The sequence below is a fragment of the Astyanax mexicanus genome, unplaced genomic scaffold (genome assembly GCF_023375975.1).
Source record: "Astyanax mexicanus isolate ESR-SI-001 unplaced genomic scaffold, AstMex3_surface scaffold_43, whole genome shotgun sequence".
Lineage (NCBI taxonomy): Eukaryota > Metazoa > Chordata > Actinopteri > Characiformes > Acestrorhamphidae > Astyanax > Astyanax mexicanus.
Window position 1 is genome coordinate 151105 of NW_026040053.1, and position 18535 is coordinate 169639.

At 36.5% G+C, this 18535-nt stretch overlaps 2 protein-coding genes across 3 annotated transcripts in view; one reads left to right on the plus strand and one right to left on the minus strand.

Annotated features, from left to right (window-relative positions):
• LOC103042350 (calcium and integrin-binding family member 2) overlaps positions 1–3355 on the minus strand; it is a 24985-nt gene extending 21630 nt beyond the window's left edge. For both annotated transcript variants that reach the window (XM_022667375.2, XM_049473703.1), the window contains exons 1-3: positions 3081–3355; positions 2331–2365; positions 310–421 (exon numbers count right to left, since the gene is read on the minus strand). In XM_022667375.2, the coding sequence (XP_022523096.1) occupies positions 310–421; positions 2331–2365; positions 3081–3131 (198 nt within the window). In that variant the 5' untranslated portion in view covers positions 3132–3355. The remainder of the gene's footprint in view (positions 1–309; positions 422–2330; positions 2366–3080) is intronic.
• Positions 3356–5840: 2485 nt separating this feature from the next.
• Positions 5841–18403, plus strand: rab8b (RAB8B, member RAS oncogene family). The gene is made up of 8 exons (XM_022667386.2): positions 5841–6115; positions 10166–10226; positions 10318–10378; positions 11620–11697; positions 12853–12942; positions 13051–13116; positions 13214–13264; positions 14160–18403. Exons 1-8 carry the CDS (start codon positions 5992–5994, stop codon positions 14247–14249), a joined length of 621 nt encoding a protein of 206 aa, XP_022523107.1. The 5' UTR covers positions 5841–5991; the 3' UTR covers positions 14250–18403.
• The last annotated feature ends 132 nt before the right edge of the window (positions 18404–18535 follow it).

The following is an 18535-nucleotide window of genomic DNA, read 5'->3' on the forward strand; positions in this document are numbered from 1 at the left end:
TTATCAATTAAACCAAGTTTTATTGTAATTATTATTATTTACATTTTTATTATAATTCTATTTTTATTTTTATAAATTTTGTATCTTTTATTTACTGTTATTTTAAAATGAGTAAATGTAGTTATTATATGTCAATTCCTGTATTTGTAAATGTTCAGCTACACTGAAAGTGAGGGTTGCCCCTTAATGTACTTCTGACTCAAAATAAAGATTTATTGATTGATTGATTGAACCCCAGGGGACTGAAAGTTTGGGAACGCCCACACCTGCATAAGTTGTGAGGTGTTATCTTGTGAGTGAGAACTTCACCTTCAGTTCAGGCATGGTGATGATGAGGGAGGAGGGCAGCGTGACGTCGGGGTTATTAGTGTAGTCCAGAGGAACGACGTTCGGCGCCAGATCACGAAAACGCCCGTGTAACCTACAACACACAACACACAGATCAACACGCCTAACCACGATCATCACACATAACCACGATAATCAACACACCTAACCACGATAATCAACACGCCTTACCACGATCAACACGCCTTACCACGATCAACACACCTTACCACGATCAACACGCCTTACCACGATCAACACGCCTAACCACGATCATCAACACGCCTTACCACGATCAACACGCCTAACCACGATCATCAACACGCCTTACCCCGATCAACACGCTGAACCACTATAATCAACACACCTTACCACGATCAACACGCCTTACCACGATCAACACGCCTAACCACGATCATCAACACGCCTTACCACGATCAACACGCCTAACCACGATCATCAACACGCCTTACCCCGATCAACACGCCTAACCACGATCATCAACACACCTTACCACGATCAACACGCCTAACTACGATCAACACGCCGAACCACTATAATCAACACGCCTAACCACGATCATCAACACGCCTTACCACGATCAACACGCCTAACCACGATCATCAACACGCCTTACCACGATCAACACGCCTAACCACGATCATCAACACGCCTTACCACGATCAACACGCCTAACCACGATAATCAACACACCTAACCTCGATCATCACACATAACCACTATAATCAACACACCTTACCACGATCAACACGCCTTACCACGATCAACACGCCTAACCACGATCATCAACACGCCTTACCCCGATCAACACGCCTAACCACGATCATCAACACACCTTACCACGATCAACACGCCTAACTACGATCAACACGCCGAACCACTATAATCAACACACCTAACCACGATAATCAACACACCTTACCACGATCAACACGCCGAACCACTATAATCAACACACCTTACCACGATCAACACGCCTTACCACGATCAACACGCCTAACCACGATCATCAACACGCCTTACCCCGATCAACACGCCTAACCACGATCATCAACACACCTTACCACGATCAACACGCCTAACTACGATCAACACGCCGAACCACTATAATCAACACACCTAACCACGATAATCAACACACCTAACCACGATAATCAACACACCTAACCACGATCATCACACATAACCACTATAATCAACACACCTTACCACGATCAACACGCCTTACCACGATCAACACGCCTAACCACGATCATCAACACGCCTTACCCCGATCAACACGCCTAACCACGATCATCAACACACCTTACCACGATCAACACGCCTAACTACGATCAACACGCCGAACCACTATAATCAACACACCTAACCACGATAATCAACACACCTAACCACGATCATCACGCCTAACCACTATAATCACGCCTAACCACGATAATCAACACACCTAACCACGATCATCACGCCTAACCACGATAATTAACACGCCTATCCACTATGATCAACACGCCTAACCACGATCATCATGCCTAACAACTATAATCACGCATAACCACGATCAACACCAGCAAATGATTGGTAATTCCAATGGCAACAAGAATGCTGCGCACATGTCTGATGCATGACTCTCTCTGTCTCTTTTTTCCTCAATATAAAATACAATACAAAAATCAGATGAGCATTAATTATTTTTATATTATATTTTATATATATATATATATATATATATATAATATTTTAAATTATTTTTTAAAAAGCCACTTAACCAGTTAAGATTTGCTGATTTAACAGATGAGAAGCTACTCCCTGCATCAGCTGAAACATAATCACCCATGCCATAATTATTATCCAATGGGAGGCACATACCTACTTACTTAGTTAAATTCAGGTGTTGACCATTTTTTGTATGAATGTATATATATATTATCTTTTTATTATGTGTTTTTAATTATGAACAGAGTAATAAAGCTGATTTTACTCACCGCAGTATTTCTTTACTGGTGAAGAAAGTGCAGTCCTGTTACAGAACAGATCAGCAGGGATAGGTTATTAACTACAACACCAGTCAAAAGTCTGGACACACTTTCTCATTTACTGTTTTTATTTTTCCTACATAGTAAATGAATAGTAAAGTGATCTATCAGATTATGAAGGAACACATAATGAATCATGTAGTAACTTAAAAACAGTGTTAAACAAACCTAAATACTCTGTGAAGAAGATGCTCTTATCTGGGGAGCTGTTTGTTAACTTGTAGTTTCTAAGGCTGGAAACTCTGATGAACTTATCCTGTACAACAGAGGAAACTCTCACTCTTCTATACTTTACTGGGGCGGACCTGATGAGTGCCAGTTTCATCATTATCATCATAATTTTTTCTTTATTTAGTTAAGTAGTTGTTTCTTCTCATAATCTGTATTAGAACATTACTGAAATATTCACTATTCACTGTATACCTGTAACTCTACCTCTTCACTACTTTACTTTAACTGATGCTCTCAAACTTTACATTAAGATACAAGAAATTCAAGTAATTAACTCTTGATGAGTTCAGCACAGCTGTTAACTGAAAGCCTGAATTCCAGGTGACTCTACCTCATAAAACTGACTGAGAAAATCCAGCAGAGATGTTCAAAACTGATCAGCTAAACAAGAGGAGCTTGTTCTTCATAGTTTGGATGAGTTTAATATTAATCTACAATTCAGAACATTGTAAATAAGGGTTGGGTTACCTGATACTCGTCCAGCTGATCATCTCTGAAGGTGGATTGTTTATTTCCCATTCTTAATAATAAAACTCAGCAGCATGTCTGAACTCAGCCGGAACTAAATAAATAATAAATAAACTATAAAAGAAATAAAATAACAGATGATCCCACTTAAATCATTTCAAATTAAAGAATAAATCTGTAAAACTCAGTTCTGCTCAGAACAGCCCGAAATAACTAAACCCAAAACACAGCAGCACCGGGGAGCGGCTCCGCTGCCTGCAATGATTAAACCCGCCACCAGGGGGCGACAACTCCCCGCCGCGAGAACTGAAACCACAGCTGATTTATAGAGAGACTGACCACTTTCAGTACATTACTGCAAAACAGCTAAAAACGGTAATTAAACACAATCATCATTACTCATTTAGAATAATCGATTAATTTTAGAAATAAAAATAAAGATATATGTTATTATATTTAAATACACAGCTCTGGAATTACATTATTATTATTAATATTATTATATTAAAAATGACGTTTAATCACTATTGTCGAAATGTTGAATTAAAATTAAGTTTTCAGGTTGGTTCTTCTGCTCGACTGTATGATAAGATAAGATAAGATAAGATAAGATAATCCTTTATTAATCCCGCAATGGGGAAATTTACAATGTTACAGCAGTACAGAGGAAAGGACAGAGAAACAGGCCAGGAAAAAAAGATATATAAAAACAAATAATGATAAATCTATATATACAAAAACAATTACAGGAAATATATAAAAGCTACTTTAAAAAAATTATATATAGTAAAGGAAATATATATATATATATACATCTAGTGCATAGAGATATAATTATGGTAGGGTGTGACCAGTATTATTGCACAAAGAGTAGCAGTAAATAAATATCAAATAAATAGTAGATAAAAAGGTGAGAGAAATATTGCACGTTAAACATATTGCACAGATGGTGAAGGTAGATAAGGTGACATGTAGTGAGGTAGATATTGCACACGGTAAGCATTACAGCTATACTGAGTAGTATGTAAGTTTGTATGAAGTACTGAGATAATAAACTAGTGTTTAGTTTGAGTGTGGTGTGTTGTAAAGTCTGATGGCGTGTGGAAGGAAGGACCTGCGGTATCTCTCCTTCACACAGCGCGGGTGCAGCAGCCGGGTACTGAAGGAGCTGCTCAGTGCTGTCAGAGAGTGGTGCATGGGGTGAGACAGGTTCTTCAGCATGTTCTTAAGCTTAGTCCTCATTCTCCTGTCTCCCACCACCTCCACTGGGATAAATTATACTCTTAAATTATTGTCCTTTTTTTTAAATATTTAGCTTTTTTTTTAAAGTGTTAGAGAAATGTGTCCATATTTTTCTGTATAAAAATTATCAAACATTTTAAAACTTTAATTTAGCTCAAATTCCCCAAATAATTCACCCATTATTTTTGGAGCGTCCTCTAGTGGATACTCTATTCTGTATACGCTCTGTGGTGCTGATACTGACGCACTTACACAGGAGACATAATTATATATATATATATATATATGTTTTAACTACACTGAATCTGTAGTCTTTATTGTAGTGTTAATAATAATAATAATAATAATAATAATAGAAAACATTCAACTAACATTATAATTTTTCTTTTGTGAGCCAAGTGATCGAAACTTTGCTGAAGAAGCAGTTTTGCCCCTATTAATCACAACACTCACAAGCTTTAATCTGTTGTCATTTTCCCTACATTAAAGCATATTGTTTTTTCTATAGTATTTAATACACAAAAGAACGTGAAAGATCAGCAACAAGCTGTGGTTCTTCCATGATATAGAAATATATATTATTGTGTATAATAAATATAATAGAATAAGAATATTACAATACTAATGTTGTACGATCAATAAATAAAATAGAAAGGGAAATTGTAAACTATATGTATTATTTTTACTATTGTTGTTGTTCTTGTTGTAGGACGATACATACAAAATAAAAATATATATCTTTTCATAATTTAACTTAATTTTGCACAGTTTTAAATTTCCATTTCCTTAGATGTCATTTGTTAAACATTATGTGTAAAACTACAGAATCTCTACAGAGGAGAAAATCCACTTCAGAATCTCTCCTGGGTTTGTGTGAACACCAAGGGGCGCTCCAAAATAAGTGGGTTTCCATGGCTCACAATCAGAGTTTATAAATGTTTTATCATTTTTAACTACAAAGTGCTGACTGACTGTATCCCCAGCTTCAGCTCACTAACCAATCAGCTCACAGAAGCAAAATATTTCAAATACATATATAATTTTTTTTCATTTTATGCATTTGATAAAATGCAAGAGCAATATGTATTATTTATAATTATTGTTTGAAAATGTTCTTGTTAAATCGGTGTTACTCTCAGTCTTGGTCAGGTCTTCCCTGTGAAGGAGATCTCTCATCTCTATGGAATTGTAGCTGGTAAAATAAAGGCTAAATAATACAAAATAATAATAATAAATCAGTAATGCTATCACCTTTATGTTTACTATAAAAAAATCTGAAATATATAGATAGGTTTTCTTAGTTTTTTTTTTATTACAAAAATGCTTTATTAGTCTTACCGAAATAAAAAAAATCCTGAAAAACAACTTAGTTTCTATTTTTAATTTAAGTTTTTAGCGTTTAGCTCTATTCACCCCAATTCATTTTGGTCTGACTCACGGGCTCCCACTAGCGGCGATTCGCGGAGAGTGGGCGGGCTCTCCATAAAACAGCTTTGGTGTGACGTCCGTGGACACCAAGTAGACCCCGCCCCTTTCTTCCCCTAAGACTTGTAGCTTATAGAAGTAGATAGGAGTTAACTACTTTACCCCCGTTTTTATGTATCGTTAGTTTAATAACGGTACTTTTATATATATACAGATATTATAGATCAAATTTTAGATATTAGAAATGGCAAAAACATACGATTATCTGTTCAAACTGCTGCTGATCGGAGATAGCGGAGTGGGCAAGACCTGCCTACTGTTTCGGTTCAGTGAGGACGCTTTCAACACCACCTTTATTTCCACAATAGGTCAGTTTATCTCCATTTTTTGTATCTATTTTGTTCAAAATAAACGTTAAACTAAAGTTATATTAACAGGATATGTGCGTGTCTTGCTGTTTATTTTTTAGATAGGATTTTTTTAGCTAGTAAATGCAGAACCAGATGTTGAAAGTCTGAAACAGGACAAAACCAGGTCCAGAATATGAAGATCCGTTCCGGGATTTCTCTACAACCGCCTGGGTGGCTCCGCTTTTGTTCGGCTGCAGCGGAGCCGCTTAGGCGGGTGGAACGAAATCCTGGAGCGGATTTTCACTTGCGTTATTTATTATTATTTATTTAATTTTTAAATAACAGTAAAGTTAAAGTTACATAAACAGCAAAGCCTTTTTTACATTGATAAATATATGTTATTAAATCAAATTCTAACTAGAAACTGCGGTTAAAAAAAATCTACATCTGAAACTCCATTCCGGGATTTTGTTTCTACCGCCTAGGCGGCTCCGCTTTGGCTGGCCTGCAGCGGAGCTGCCCAGGCGGGTAGAACAAGATCCCGGAGTGGATTTTCATTTTATGTACCATCAGTGTTTTTTGACCAAAACATTTAATATATACTTAACCTATATAGGATTCTACTGAATTCTAAGACGAATTAAAGCACTTTTCTATTTTTTATAATTTAGATTAAATCTATTTATTAACCAGATATTTATAATAATAATTATTATTTTATTTTATTAAGTTCATAGTTAGCTAGTTTACAATAGTTGAGTGACAGGAAAAGGCCTTCCGTTCTGACTATGCTGATTAGCATTAGCTTCCCAGTTAGCCTAGCTTAGCTTAGCTAAGCCTAGAGAAGGTTTTTGAGTCTTTTTAGTTTATTTAGCTCATTTTGTCGTTTAAAAGCGATATGAATGTAGTAATGTAGTTTTATAAATTACTACAATAATCGCATATGTGTCATAACCCAGTAAAGGGAACTGATAGCAAGCAAGCTAGGTAATGTTAGCTTACTAGTTAGCCTAGCTTAGCTTAGCATAGGTAAGTTTTTTTGGGGGGGTCTTTTTACTTTAATTTTAGCTCATTTTGTCGTTTAAACACGTTAGAAAAGTAGGAATATAATTCAGTTTATTACTAGAAACAATACTATATAAGTAATATAGTAATATAAGCAATATTCTGTAAGTCTCACCACAGCTCGGAGTTTGAGTAAAGAGAACAGATAGCAAGCTAACTATCTAAGATAACATTGCTAACTAGCTAACTAAGTAAACTTATATGACAGGTCTCTGTTTAGTAGTTTTGGGTGTTTTAAAGGAGTAACGTTATTTGAGTAAAATTATTTATGTTAAAGGTTAAATATTACTGCTGAAAAAGTAGAAGTCCTCCCCTTCAGTAAAAGCACAAAAGTAGTTACTTTTAGGTTAAATAAGCATTGAAAGCAAACGTATCACAAGTTATTACTGCTCTAATGTTCTATTATTATTTATACAGTAGCTACCAGTGAAAAGTTTGGACACATATTCTCATTAAGTGTTTCTTTTTATTTCTTTATTTAATGTATTTTTTACATTGTAAATTAATTTGAAATGATTAAGGGACACTAGGAATTAGGTAGTAAACAGTAAAAAATCCTGGTGTAAAAAAACACTGAATGAGAAGAGGTGTCCAAACTTTTGACTGATAAGTTACTTGATAATAAAAGTGAAAATACTGGTTGTAGTTTTCAGGCCGGGTTGTGATTTTAGGCCAGTTTATGGTTTTGGTTTGTTTGTTCTCGGTTTGGGTTTTGTTGTTGGGTTGGGTTTTTGTTGTTGGGTTGGGTTTTTGTTGTCGGGCTGGGTTTTGTTGTCGGGTTTGGTGTTGTTAGGCTGGGTTTTGTTTTGGGCTGGGTTTTTGTTGTTGGGTTTAGTGTTGTTGGGTGGGGTTTTTGTTTTTGGGTTGGGTTTTTGTTGTTGGGTTGGGTTTTGTCCTTGGGCCGAGTTTTGTCGTTGGGCCGAGTTTTGTTGTTGGGCTGGGTTTGGTATTGTCGGCCTGGGTTTTGTTTTGGGCTGGGTTTTTGTTGTTGGGTTTAGTGTTGTTGGGTTGGGTTTTTGTTGTTGGGCTGAGTTTTTGTTGTTGGGTTGGGTTTTTGTTGTTGGGTTTAGTGTTGTTGGGTTGGGTTTTTGTTGTTTGGTTGTGTTTTGTTGTTGGGCTGAGTTTTTGTTGTTAGGTTGGGTTTGTTGTTGGGCTGGGTTTTTGTTGTTGGGTTTGGTTTTGTTTCGGTTTACGTTTTGTTTTGGCTGGGTTTTGGTTCTTGGGTTGGGTTTTGTTTCGGTCTGGGTTTTTGTTCTTGGGTTGGGTTTTGTTGTCAGGCTGTTTTTTTGTTTCGGGTTGCGTTTTGTTTCGGCTGGGTTTTTGTTCTTGGGTTGGGTTTTGTTTCGGTCTGGGTTGGGTTTTGTTCTTGGGTTGGGTTTTGTTTCGGTCTGGGTTTTTGTTGTTGGGTTGGGTTTTGTTGTCTCCCCGGGGTTTTGTTTCGGGCTGGGCTGGGCTGGGTTGGGTTTTTGTTGTTGGGTTGGGTTTTTGTTGTTGGGTTTAGTGTTGTTGGGTTGGGTTTTTGTTGTTTGGTTGGGTTTTGTTGTTGGGCTGAGTTTTTGTTATTAGGTTGGGTTTGTTGTTGGGCTGGGTTTTTGTTGTTGGGTTTGGTTTTGTTTCGGGTTGTGTTTCATTTTGGCTGGGTTGGGTTTTGTTTCAGGCTGGGTTTTTGTTATTGGGCTGGGTTGGGTTTGTTGTTGGGTTGGGTTTGTTTGTTGGGATGGGTGTTGGGTTTTGTTTCGGGCTGGGTTTTTTGTTTTGTTTTGTTGGTGGGTATGCATTTTCCTGTCTGTCAGTGTTGAATAGTTTCTGGTTGCCGTGCCACAGACTTCCTCTATTGCTATGGAGAACACTGCAGTCTCACTTCCCGCCTCATATCCTGTCAGATCTTTCAGTGGAGAGACTCAGCAGCTGCCAGAACTCTTACATTCATCAGAACTGGGAGCACTTTCACTTCCCACTGAACAGAACCACTTCATTATACAGCAGAACAGTAACATGACTAAAAACTCATATCTCAGAACGGAGAATATCATACAATGCAATATCTGTATCAAACTATAATAATAAAGCGTCTGTATTTAATTATACCAAAAACATCAAACAGAATATGGTGTGTCATTGGCTCAGTAAACTGGGTTGGATTATGAAGTTTGATATGGTGAAATAAAGTTGTTATAAGCTGCTCCTTTAATTATGATGTTTCTATGACACGATTAGCATCACTCTCATGACCTTCATGAGTTACGATTCAAACGTAGAGAGAGACTACACACCCCACATAACTTTAGAAACAGACAAAAATAGCTTTAATCAATGGATTTTAAAGCTACATGGCCCCACATTTACCTTCTTCGTTTTTTTATGTTTCTAGAAGTGGGCATTTTGCATGCACATTTTCAATTTAACTTTCTAAGGTAGTTTTCACACTCAGCCAAACAACAAAACCCCAGCCCACCAAAACCCAACCCAACAACAAAACCCAAACCAACAAAAAAAACCAACCCGACAACAAAACCCAACCCAACAACAAAAAATCTGTTTGGTTTGGTTTTACGCAAACATAAACCTAAACACACCAAAATACGCACCAATAAACCATGTAAGCACATTGTCTTCTCTGATTGGTCAGAGCTATCTGGCACGGGAGGAAGAAAGTAAATATAGTGTGAAGATTCTGTGTTGCAGTGTGTATATCTCTATATCTGTGAAACGTGAAGCTGCTTAAACACAGAACACTGAAAATTTGTTTTCACACAGTGTTTTCAATGGGACGTGAGGTGCAGATGATCTGTCCTAGTCTTAAAATGACAATAATATAATTTATCACAATAATTTCTGGGATGGTATATCTTCCAGAAAAAATCTTATTGTGACAGGCCTAATGATACAGTAAAATATTAGCATATTGCCCAGCTCTTGGGTGAGGTTATGAAAGCTGGTGTTTATAATCATTAAGAGAAGAAAGATCGTGACCCTGTTATTATTATTATTATTTTGTTTCAGGAATCGACTTCAAAATTAGAACGATTGAGTTGGACGGGAAGAAGATCAAGCTTCAGATCTGGTGAGTCTCTGGAAGACTGCGCTCAGTAATGCTGCAGACTGATTAATGTGTGTGATTAATTCATTTGTGTGTGTGTGTGTGTGTTCTGCAGGGATACAGCAGGACAGGAGAGGTTTAGAACCATTACTACAGCGTACTACAGAGGAGCGATGGTGAGGCTCCTGCTTGCTTTTGTTGCATTAATAATATAAAATTTTGATGTTAGACTGTTAAATGCATCACAGCTAATAATGACTGTTTTGCTCTACGATTGAATATACAATTAAAAATCCAAATCAAATCATGAGACAGTATGAAAAATGCAAAGAATTTGATTTAAACTTTAATGTAACAGTATGAACCCAAGATTTAAGATATAATTTAATTTAATAAACTTCCATACCTGCATTTCATCCCTCCAACATATTCCAAACAAAGTGGGGACAGTAAATTATTTAACACGGTGTAACGTTAACATTCCTTTTGAGGATATAGTGTTGGACGATATACTGTATTTCTAGTAACTGATACTGTTACTAGAAAAGTACAATACCCCATTTATTTAGTACTGCTACTTAAAGGAAAGCTCTGGTGTGAAATGGACTTTGGGTGTCTGAAGCTTTCTGAGATCCAGTATTTTCTGCTCTTTACCCAAACAGACTTTAGAATGAGTGATATGGGGCATATTTTACCCTGCAGATAAATCACTTTTTACACCGTTATTCAGCTCAAAGTAGCTCCACACTTCACTGGTAGAATCCGGAGAGTCCTGAAATTTAAAACCAGACATTTAGAATTTTCTTGGAAATGCATGAATTCCAGCTGCTGCTGAAAAAAAAAGTCTGGTTACTGTTGATATCAACAACAAATATAAACACTACTCAAAAAGTTTTATTATTGGTTCTCGTGCTCGACGGTTGATTTATTGTGATTAAATTAAAGATGGTGGTGCTGGGGATTCATCTACATTATAGGATGTAAACAGTGGTTTTTAATAATCTTCTTGTTCAGTTTTAAAGCTCTAAATGTCTGGTTTTAAATATCAGGACTCTCTGGATTCTACCAGTGAAGTGTGGAGCTACTTTGAGCTGAATAACGGTGTAAAAAGTGATTTATCTGCAGGGTAAAATATGCCCCATATCACTCATTCTAAAGTCTGTTTGGGTAAAGAGCAGAAAATACTGGATGTCAGAAAACTGCAGGAGAGCGGAGGAGAGATATTCAACACAGATAACTTTTTTTTTTTTTATCAGGTTTTAATAAATACACCCAAAGTACATTTTATACCGGAGTTCTGCTTTTAATCGACTCTACACTCAACCCATCGTAACCCAAGCGTCCAAACATCACACAGATTACAAGATATGACCTTTTTTGTGAAAAATAAAAGTCCTGCTGTGTTTCTGTGTTTCAGGGCATCATGCTGGTTTACGACATCACTAACGAGAAGTCGTTTGACAACATTAAAAACTGGATCAGAAACATTGAGGAGGTGAGACTCTAATCCATGATTTATATATATATATATATATATATATATATATATATATATTTTTTTTTTTTTTTAAGTTTTTTTCTTAAAAATTATGTTACCATGCGTTCACACTAATAGGTGACAGAGCGACTAGTGACCTGTGGGGTGAGGGGCGGGGCTTGTACACGAAGGGGAGTCAGATTTTGACAAAGAGCTAGAATTCAGCACAAGTAATTTTTGTCCCTCCTTTAAAATGACAAGGAAGTACCAGCATTAAAAATGTAATCATGATTAATCTTTGAATATTGTTGTGATTAATACAATAAAATGTTAAAGCAATTGACACCTTTAATATACGAATTATTACATTTTACAAATCTAACATTTTATTAGATAAATTTATTTACAGTACAGGCAGAAAGTTTAGACACACGTTCTCTTTTTTAATGCGTTTTCTTTATTTTGATGATTATTTACATTGTTCATTCTCACTGAAGCATCAAACTATGAATGAACACATGTGGAGTTTTATGTACTTAATAAAAAAAAGGTGAAATAACTAAAAAAAAAAAAAAAAAACGTTTTATATACTAGTTTCTTCAAAATAGCCCCCTTTGCTCTGATTACTGCTTTACACACTCTTGGCATCATTCTCTCAATGAGCTTCAAGAGGTGGCCACCTGAAATGAAAAGTTTTCCAACAGTCTTGAAGGAAGGAAGGAGTTCCCAGAGGTGTTTATTAGCACTTGCTGCTCCTTTGTCTTCTTCACTCTGTGCTCCAGCTCACCCCAAACCATCTGGATTGGGTTCAGGTCCGGTGACTGTGGAGGTTCAGCTCATTTTTTATTAAGTACATAAAACTCCACATGTGTTCATTCATAGTTTTGATGCTTCAGTGAGAATCTACAATGTAAATAGTCATGATAATAAAGAAAACGCACTGAATGAGAGAAGGTCCAAACTTTTGTACTGCCTGTACTGTACTTTAAATATTTTTTTTCAATATCGTGCATCACTAGTTGTCTTGTCTTGTCTTGCTAACCAGCCACAGTGATGCATGCTAATGCTAACGCTAATGCTAAAGCTAACATGAGACACACTCAGGCCGGTGTGAAAGCAGAGTTAGACCGATAAACTGAATAAACTGTAAATATGTTCTGTACTCTGTTTCAGCACGCGTCGTCCGACGTGGAGCGAATGATTCTGGGAAATAAATGTGATATGAACGATAAGAGGCAGGTGTCTAAAGAGCGAGGAGAGAAGGTAAACACTGCTGTACTTTTACTTTATGTTCTAATCTCTGATATTAACTGAACAATTTATTTATGATTAATTTGTTTCTGACCGTTCTTAATGTTGTGGCCGTTACAGCTAGCCATTGATTACAGTATCAAGTTCTTAGAGACGAGTGCGAAGTCCAGCACTAATGTGGAAGAGGTAAGAGAATTAATATTATTAAATTAACATTAATAAATTAATTTCCTTATTAATCCGCTGTGATAACTGTGTTCTGGTTTCTCTGGTTTTATCTCAGGCTTTCTTCACTCTCAGCAGAGACATAATGACCAGACTCAATAGAAAAATGGTGAGTTTGAGTTTGATTGTCTGCAGATTTGTTGGAAAGCGGTTTTATTGGACATTATACACAAAATTAATCTGACAATAAAGTATAAAGTACAGGCAGAAGCAACAGACGCACTGTGTTTGTACTAAAGTTAAATTAAAGGTCTTATTGTGCTAAAATTCTCTTTATCTTGTTGTTTGTGAAATACAGTAGGTCTCTCTAAATTCTGAGTTGTTTATGATGCTGCACATGATGAAACTCTTCCTCAACCTCTATTCTCTGCAGCAGCTAGTAAAAGAAAATATTCAGAAAAACGAGTCGATCAGGAAAAGCACCGTTTCTACATCAACCCGTGAATTAGTATTCGTGGCCCCGCCCACCTCGCCACGGGACCGCCCACAGGCAGCGCTGAAGCCGGGCTACAGCGTTGGAAGCTATAGCTAAGGTGGAGCTTAGAGCTCTGTTTACTCTGTTAGCATTAGCTATAGCTTGTGTTAGTAACTGTAGGTTTAAATCGGATCTCCGGTTGATTCTGCGTTTTACTGAGACCTTAAATAAACAGTAGTGAAGCACGGTTTGACAAGACAGCATAATCGACAGAATACCGGTCAAAGCTTGCGTCCTTTGCATCAGATTTTATGCAGGTAGGCAGGTGTTCTCTGCTGCTGTGCTGTTGCAAAAATTTAAATAAGAGCTAATAAAATTGTAGGTTTGTTTTTTTTCGTATGTGACACCTTAAGTTGTTATATAAAATAAAATAAAAAAAATAAAAAAATAAATACTTATAAATAAGGTATGGAATGGTGTGATAACAACTAGATGGTGTGTTGTCTGAAGGACATAATGCAGTAGAGGGTTAAACATGTTTGTTGAGATTATTGTCACTGAAACTGAAATTCTGTGTGTTTTTGTGTAGAATGAGAATAATCCAGCGGGAGGAGGACCGGTGAAGATCACGGAGAACCGATCCAAAAAGCCCAGTTTCTTCCGCTGCTCTCTCCTCTAATCCTGACACTCCTACAACCTCAGCGTGTGTGTGTGTGTGTGTGAATGTGAGTGTGTGTGAGTGTGTGTTAAGGGCTTGTTTGTGAGTTTTTAAGCTCAGTGTTGGGTTATGTAGATCTGCCTACTAAACCTCCGGAGTGTGAGCTGCTGCTGAGAGCTGACGGACTGGTGGAGTGATGGAGTGATAGAGCGATGAAGTGATGGACCAACAGAATGACAGCTGGACTGACTGACTAACGGAATGACGGACTGGTGGACTGACAGACTGACTGAAAGACAGTCTTATTAGTCTTACTACAGTCTTATTACTGCCCCTTATTAAAGCTCCTAAAGGCACTTTTCTTAGGAACAGTGTTAAAAACACACTGTAACTTTAGTTACAGTTTAGTTATTTTATATATTTTAATTTTTTTTACTGAAGAATTATGAAGAATTTTGAAGGAAGAAAAAGTACTGCAGAGATAAGGCTGAGGATGAGGGATGAGTATTTAGCTTGTTTAGGCAGATCAGTACTGAAATAAATGTTCTGTGTTTTGAGTCAAGAACTAAAAGATATGAAGGATTTCCTAACATGGCCCTATCACAGAAAACACAATTTCCCTCACTTTCCTGTATTTTTCACACTATAAGCTGCACTATCAATGAAAGTCTATATTCTGGTCTGTTTTTATACATAAAGCGCACTGGACTATAACTGGATTATAATTCGCATTTTAAGATACAATATAAGGAACGTTAATTCAGTAGGTCTTTCCGCTGGGTGGTGGTGCGGGGTAATAAAGCTAAGCTAAGTAAACAAAACTGTAATAAAAAAAATGCTGGATGGTAATCTACACAGATTTCTCTTCTGAAAACTGTTTATTTGGGTGAGTAAAGCACTTCCGGTTATTTACAGTAAACTTAGATTCACGAATTTCTGCAGCATTAAGGCTGGAGCATTAGCATTAGCAGCTAATCGCTAGCAATAGTGCTACACTGAGAAAACCCGAGTGATCTGGTAAACTAGGGCGATATTAGCCAGCGGTTCGTCCTACGTAGCTTGTTTTAACACGGTAAACACACAGACTACAGTCTGATATACTCACCTCTGAATGGCCCTTAGTGTGGTTAGCAGCTAATGCTGATGCTGCTCCAGCAGTGCTAGCCGGGGATAGCAGCAGGCTACAGGCCGATAATACTCACCTCTGTACATAGAAAGAGCTAGCATGGTTAGCGGCTAATGCTAATACTGCTCCAGTCTGGGTGCTGGAGAACTAAACTGAAACTCCTGTATAACTCAGGGGCACTAGATTATAAGGAGCTCTGATGATTTTTTGAAAAATTATAGAATTATAAAATTATATTTTAAGTGCACCTTATAGTGCGGAAAAAAATGTGACATTGCCATACATAATTGTGCGATATTAGAAAATACAGGATATTTTGTCCGATTTCACAAGATGTTTGTGATCAAACACGTTATAGTATTAATACGCATTATGGGTATGCAGGATTAAGTAAAATTATATCGGATCAGAAAGCAACAATTATATTTTTGTCCAAAACCAAACAAAATGAAACAAACATTTGGGCAAAGGCTGAATAACTAACATATTTTTTGTCAGGTTTTTGCTAATTTGTTAAAAGTCTTGCTGAAGTGGGAAACTGTGTCAAAAAATGTGTAAAAAAGAATGATGACAGTTTTTGAAACTTGAACCTGCACAAACGGTATAAGTGCACTTACATAAAAATATAAAACATAAAAAAGGAAATGATAAATGAAGGATGTGAGTGTTTTTAGGAAAAGAAAGATGATGTTGTTATTGATAGACATTATGTTTGATTATGTTTTCAGTGGAAATGTTGTTTCGTAAGGATTTGAAAAGAGCGAAAGTGTAGAGAGAGAGAAAAGTGCAATATGTTCCACAATGCAGTTTTCATGTCTTCCTGACTGAAATACAAAACGAGACCAAAGTGTCCTTTAGGGTCTGTAATCTTTTACTTTTATTATTTTATTTCCCTTTAAAGAAAAGGCCACTGCTAACTGCTAACATGTGGCTTCTGCATGGAAACTGTTATAGATCCGGTTAGCATCGTGTTAATGCTCTTATGCTAATGCTAATGCTAACCGGCCCTACAGTCCCTCCTGCTGTAGTTGGTTAGTTTTACCCTGTGTTACGTTGGCAGGCGACCATTCATTTTCTATGGGCAGGCTTGCCAGGTCTAACAAAAATTTCCAGCCCAAAGTCAGTCTAAAACCCACCCCCTTCAGCAGCCTAAAGTAGCCCAACATATATATATATATCTGTCACACATTTAAAGCAAATGGCAAAACAACTTATTTTTATGTGATTAATAATATTTTTAGTTTTTTTTTGTTCTATTTTTTAGTTATTAGTTCTTTTATAAAAGTTTTCTATTCCAGCCAAGAACATTTAATAGTAACATATTTAGCAAAAAGTAACTTTTACTTTTACTTTTCTGTTCTTGCCCCTCCTGAACTTTCTTCACTTTTTTTTTTTTTTTCATCGCCTGGTAATTTTTGGTTACATTCTGATTTTTGTTTTTTTGTGAGTTTTTTCTTGTTTGTTGGCGGTTGCGGTAAATTTTAAAAGTAGCCCAAAAACGCCCCCCTGCCACCCCTGATTTTTTTTTTTTTTTTCTGAATTTGGGAAAACCGCGAACCTGGCAACTCTGCCTGTGGGAGGGCACAATTTGTAGCTATGTCACTGTGAAGCGACATTGTACACTGATTGGCCAAATATTATAATATGAATTATAGCCGCTGATTATTCCTCTCCTGTTTTATATGATGCATTTTTGCACAAATTCAGTAGCAGTTTGAAGGAAAATGAAGCGTGGAAGAAAGTAGTGGATGGCTCAACAGGTAGCTTGCTAGCATGCTAACCGGCCACATCAATACACACCCACTAGCCCAGTAGGGACAAATGTGGGGCGAAACCACAAACCACTTATCTCCTGCCAGTGTGAACGCAGGGTTAGTGTTTTTTTATTTTATATAAAATGAAGTATATTCCATTTACTGATTACAGAGGCGCATTGTGTACCGACAGGGGAGACTAGTATCCGAACGCTTTTTGAAGCAGCAGCCTGAATATTATTAATGCACATTATTATGTTTACTAATATTATTCTATTTTTATACTTTATCAGAGGAAGCACCTGTTACTTACCTGAACCACTGCATACAACCAACCACTGTACCTGTACCTGTTAACCTCTTCTAATTTTTATATAATGTATACATATCTGAGTTTCAGTGTATTTAAAGTGTTAACGATTTACCTTTTTCTAATTCATCTTTTTATATATATATATATATATATATAAATAATCTAAATCCTTAAGTGTGAATTTATGGTGTAGTGTTTACATCATCACTGCAACAGTATTGTTTTCTTTTCTGTTTTTTCTTTGTCTTTGCACTATTTAGGCCTATTACTCTAATAACTCTTTTTTGTTGTTGTTGTTTTGTTTTTTAGACGATATATTTGTGCTTAGCAATATTACTGTCATTTTTGATACCACTGATTTAATTACACTATTTAAATATTTACACCATCTTAATAATTAGCAATATTTGGGAGCATCATCAGGTTAAATCCCAAGAATCACTGTTTTTGCATCAGCAGCCGGAGTCAGAGAGAGAGAGTACAGTTGGTCATGCTGTTATTTCTGAGTGGGTACAGTAGGAGGCGTTCTCTCTCCTCACTCATCACTTCTAATTTAATATACACAAAATAAGATATTTTAATTCTATTCCACATTCTACTAATTTTCTTTAAGGGTGCACGACTGCTCGAGTTATATTGGATTGGTTTGGGCCCGACTGAGCCCGCCCCTGATCAGCATAATAGTCATAGGTATTCTTCATGACCTTGGTGGTCCAGATTTAAATATGCATGCTGGCTCATATGCATATTATCATTATCATCACCATTAAGAATGTAACGATGACAGCACTTCGTCTCCCAATCAGACTGCTCTTAATTACTATCTCTGAATAATGGATTTAATGCTTTAATCTTCTGTTTCTTCTATAAAAAGTGTTTTTTTTTTTTACACGTCTTCCTCAACTCCTTTGTCTATATGAATAAATATATAATCAGTGTGAGCTGATATTGTATAAAAATTAAACTATCTTTTGTAAGTAAATATGTGTGTGCAAGTCTTTTATATATATGTACTTTATTTGAAGAGATTTTAGAGCTACAAAACCTAAAAATATCAGGGATAAATTACAGTGTGTGTTGGCCTGACAGAGGTCTTACACTAATTAACTAATTA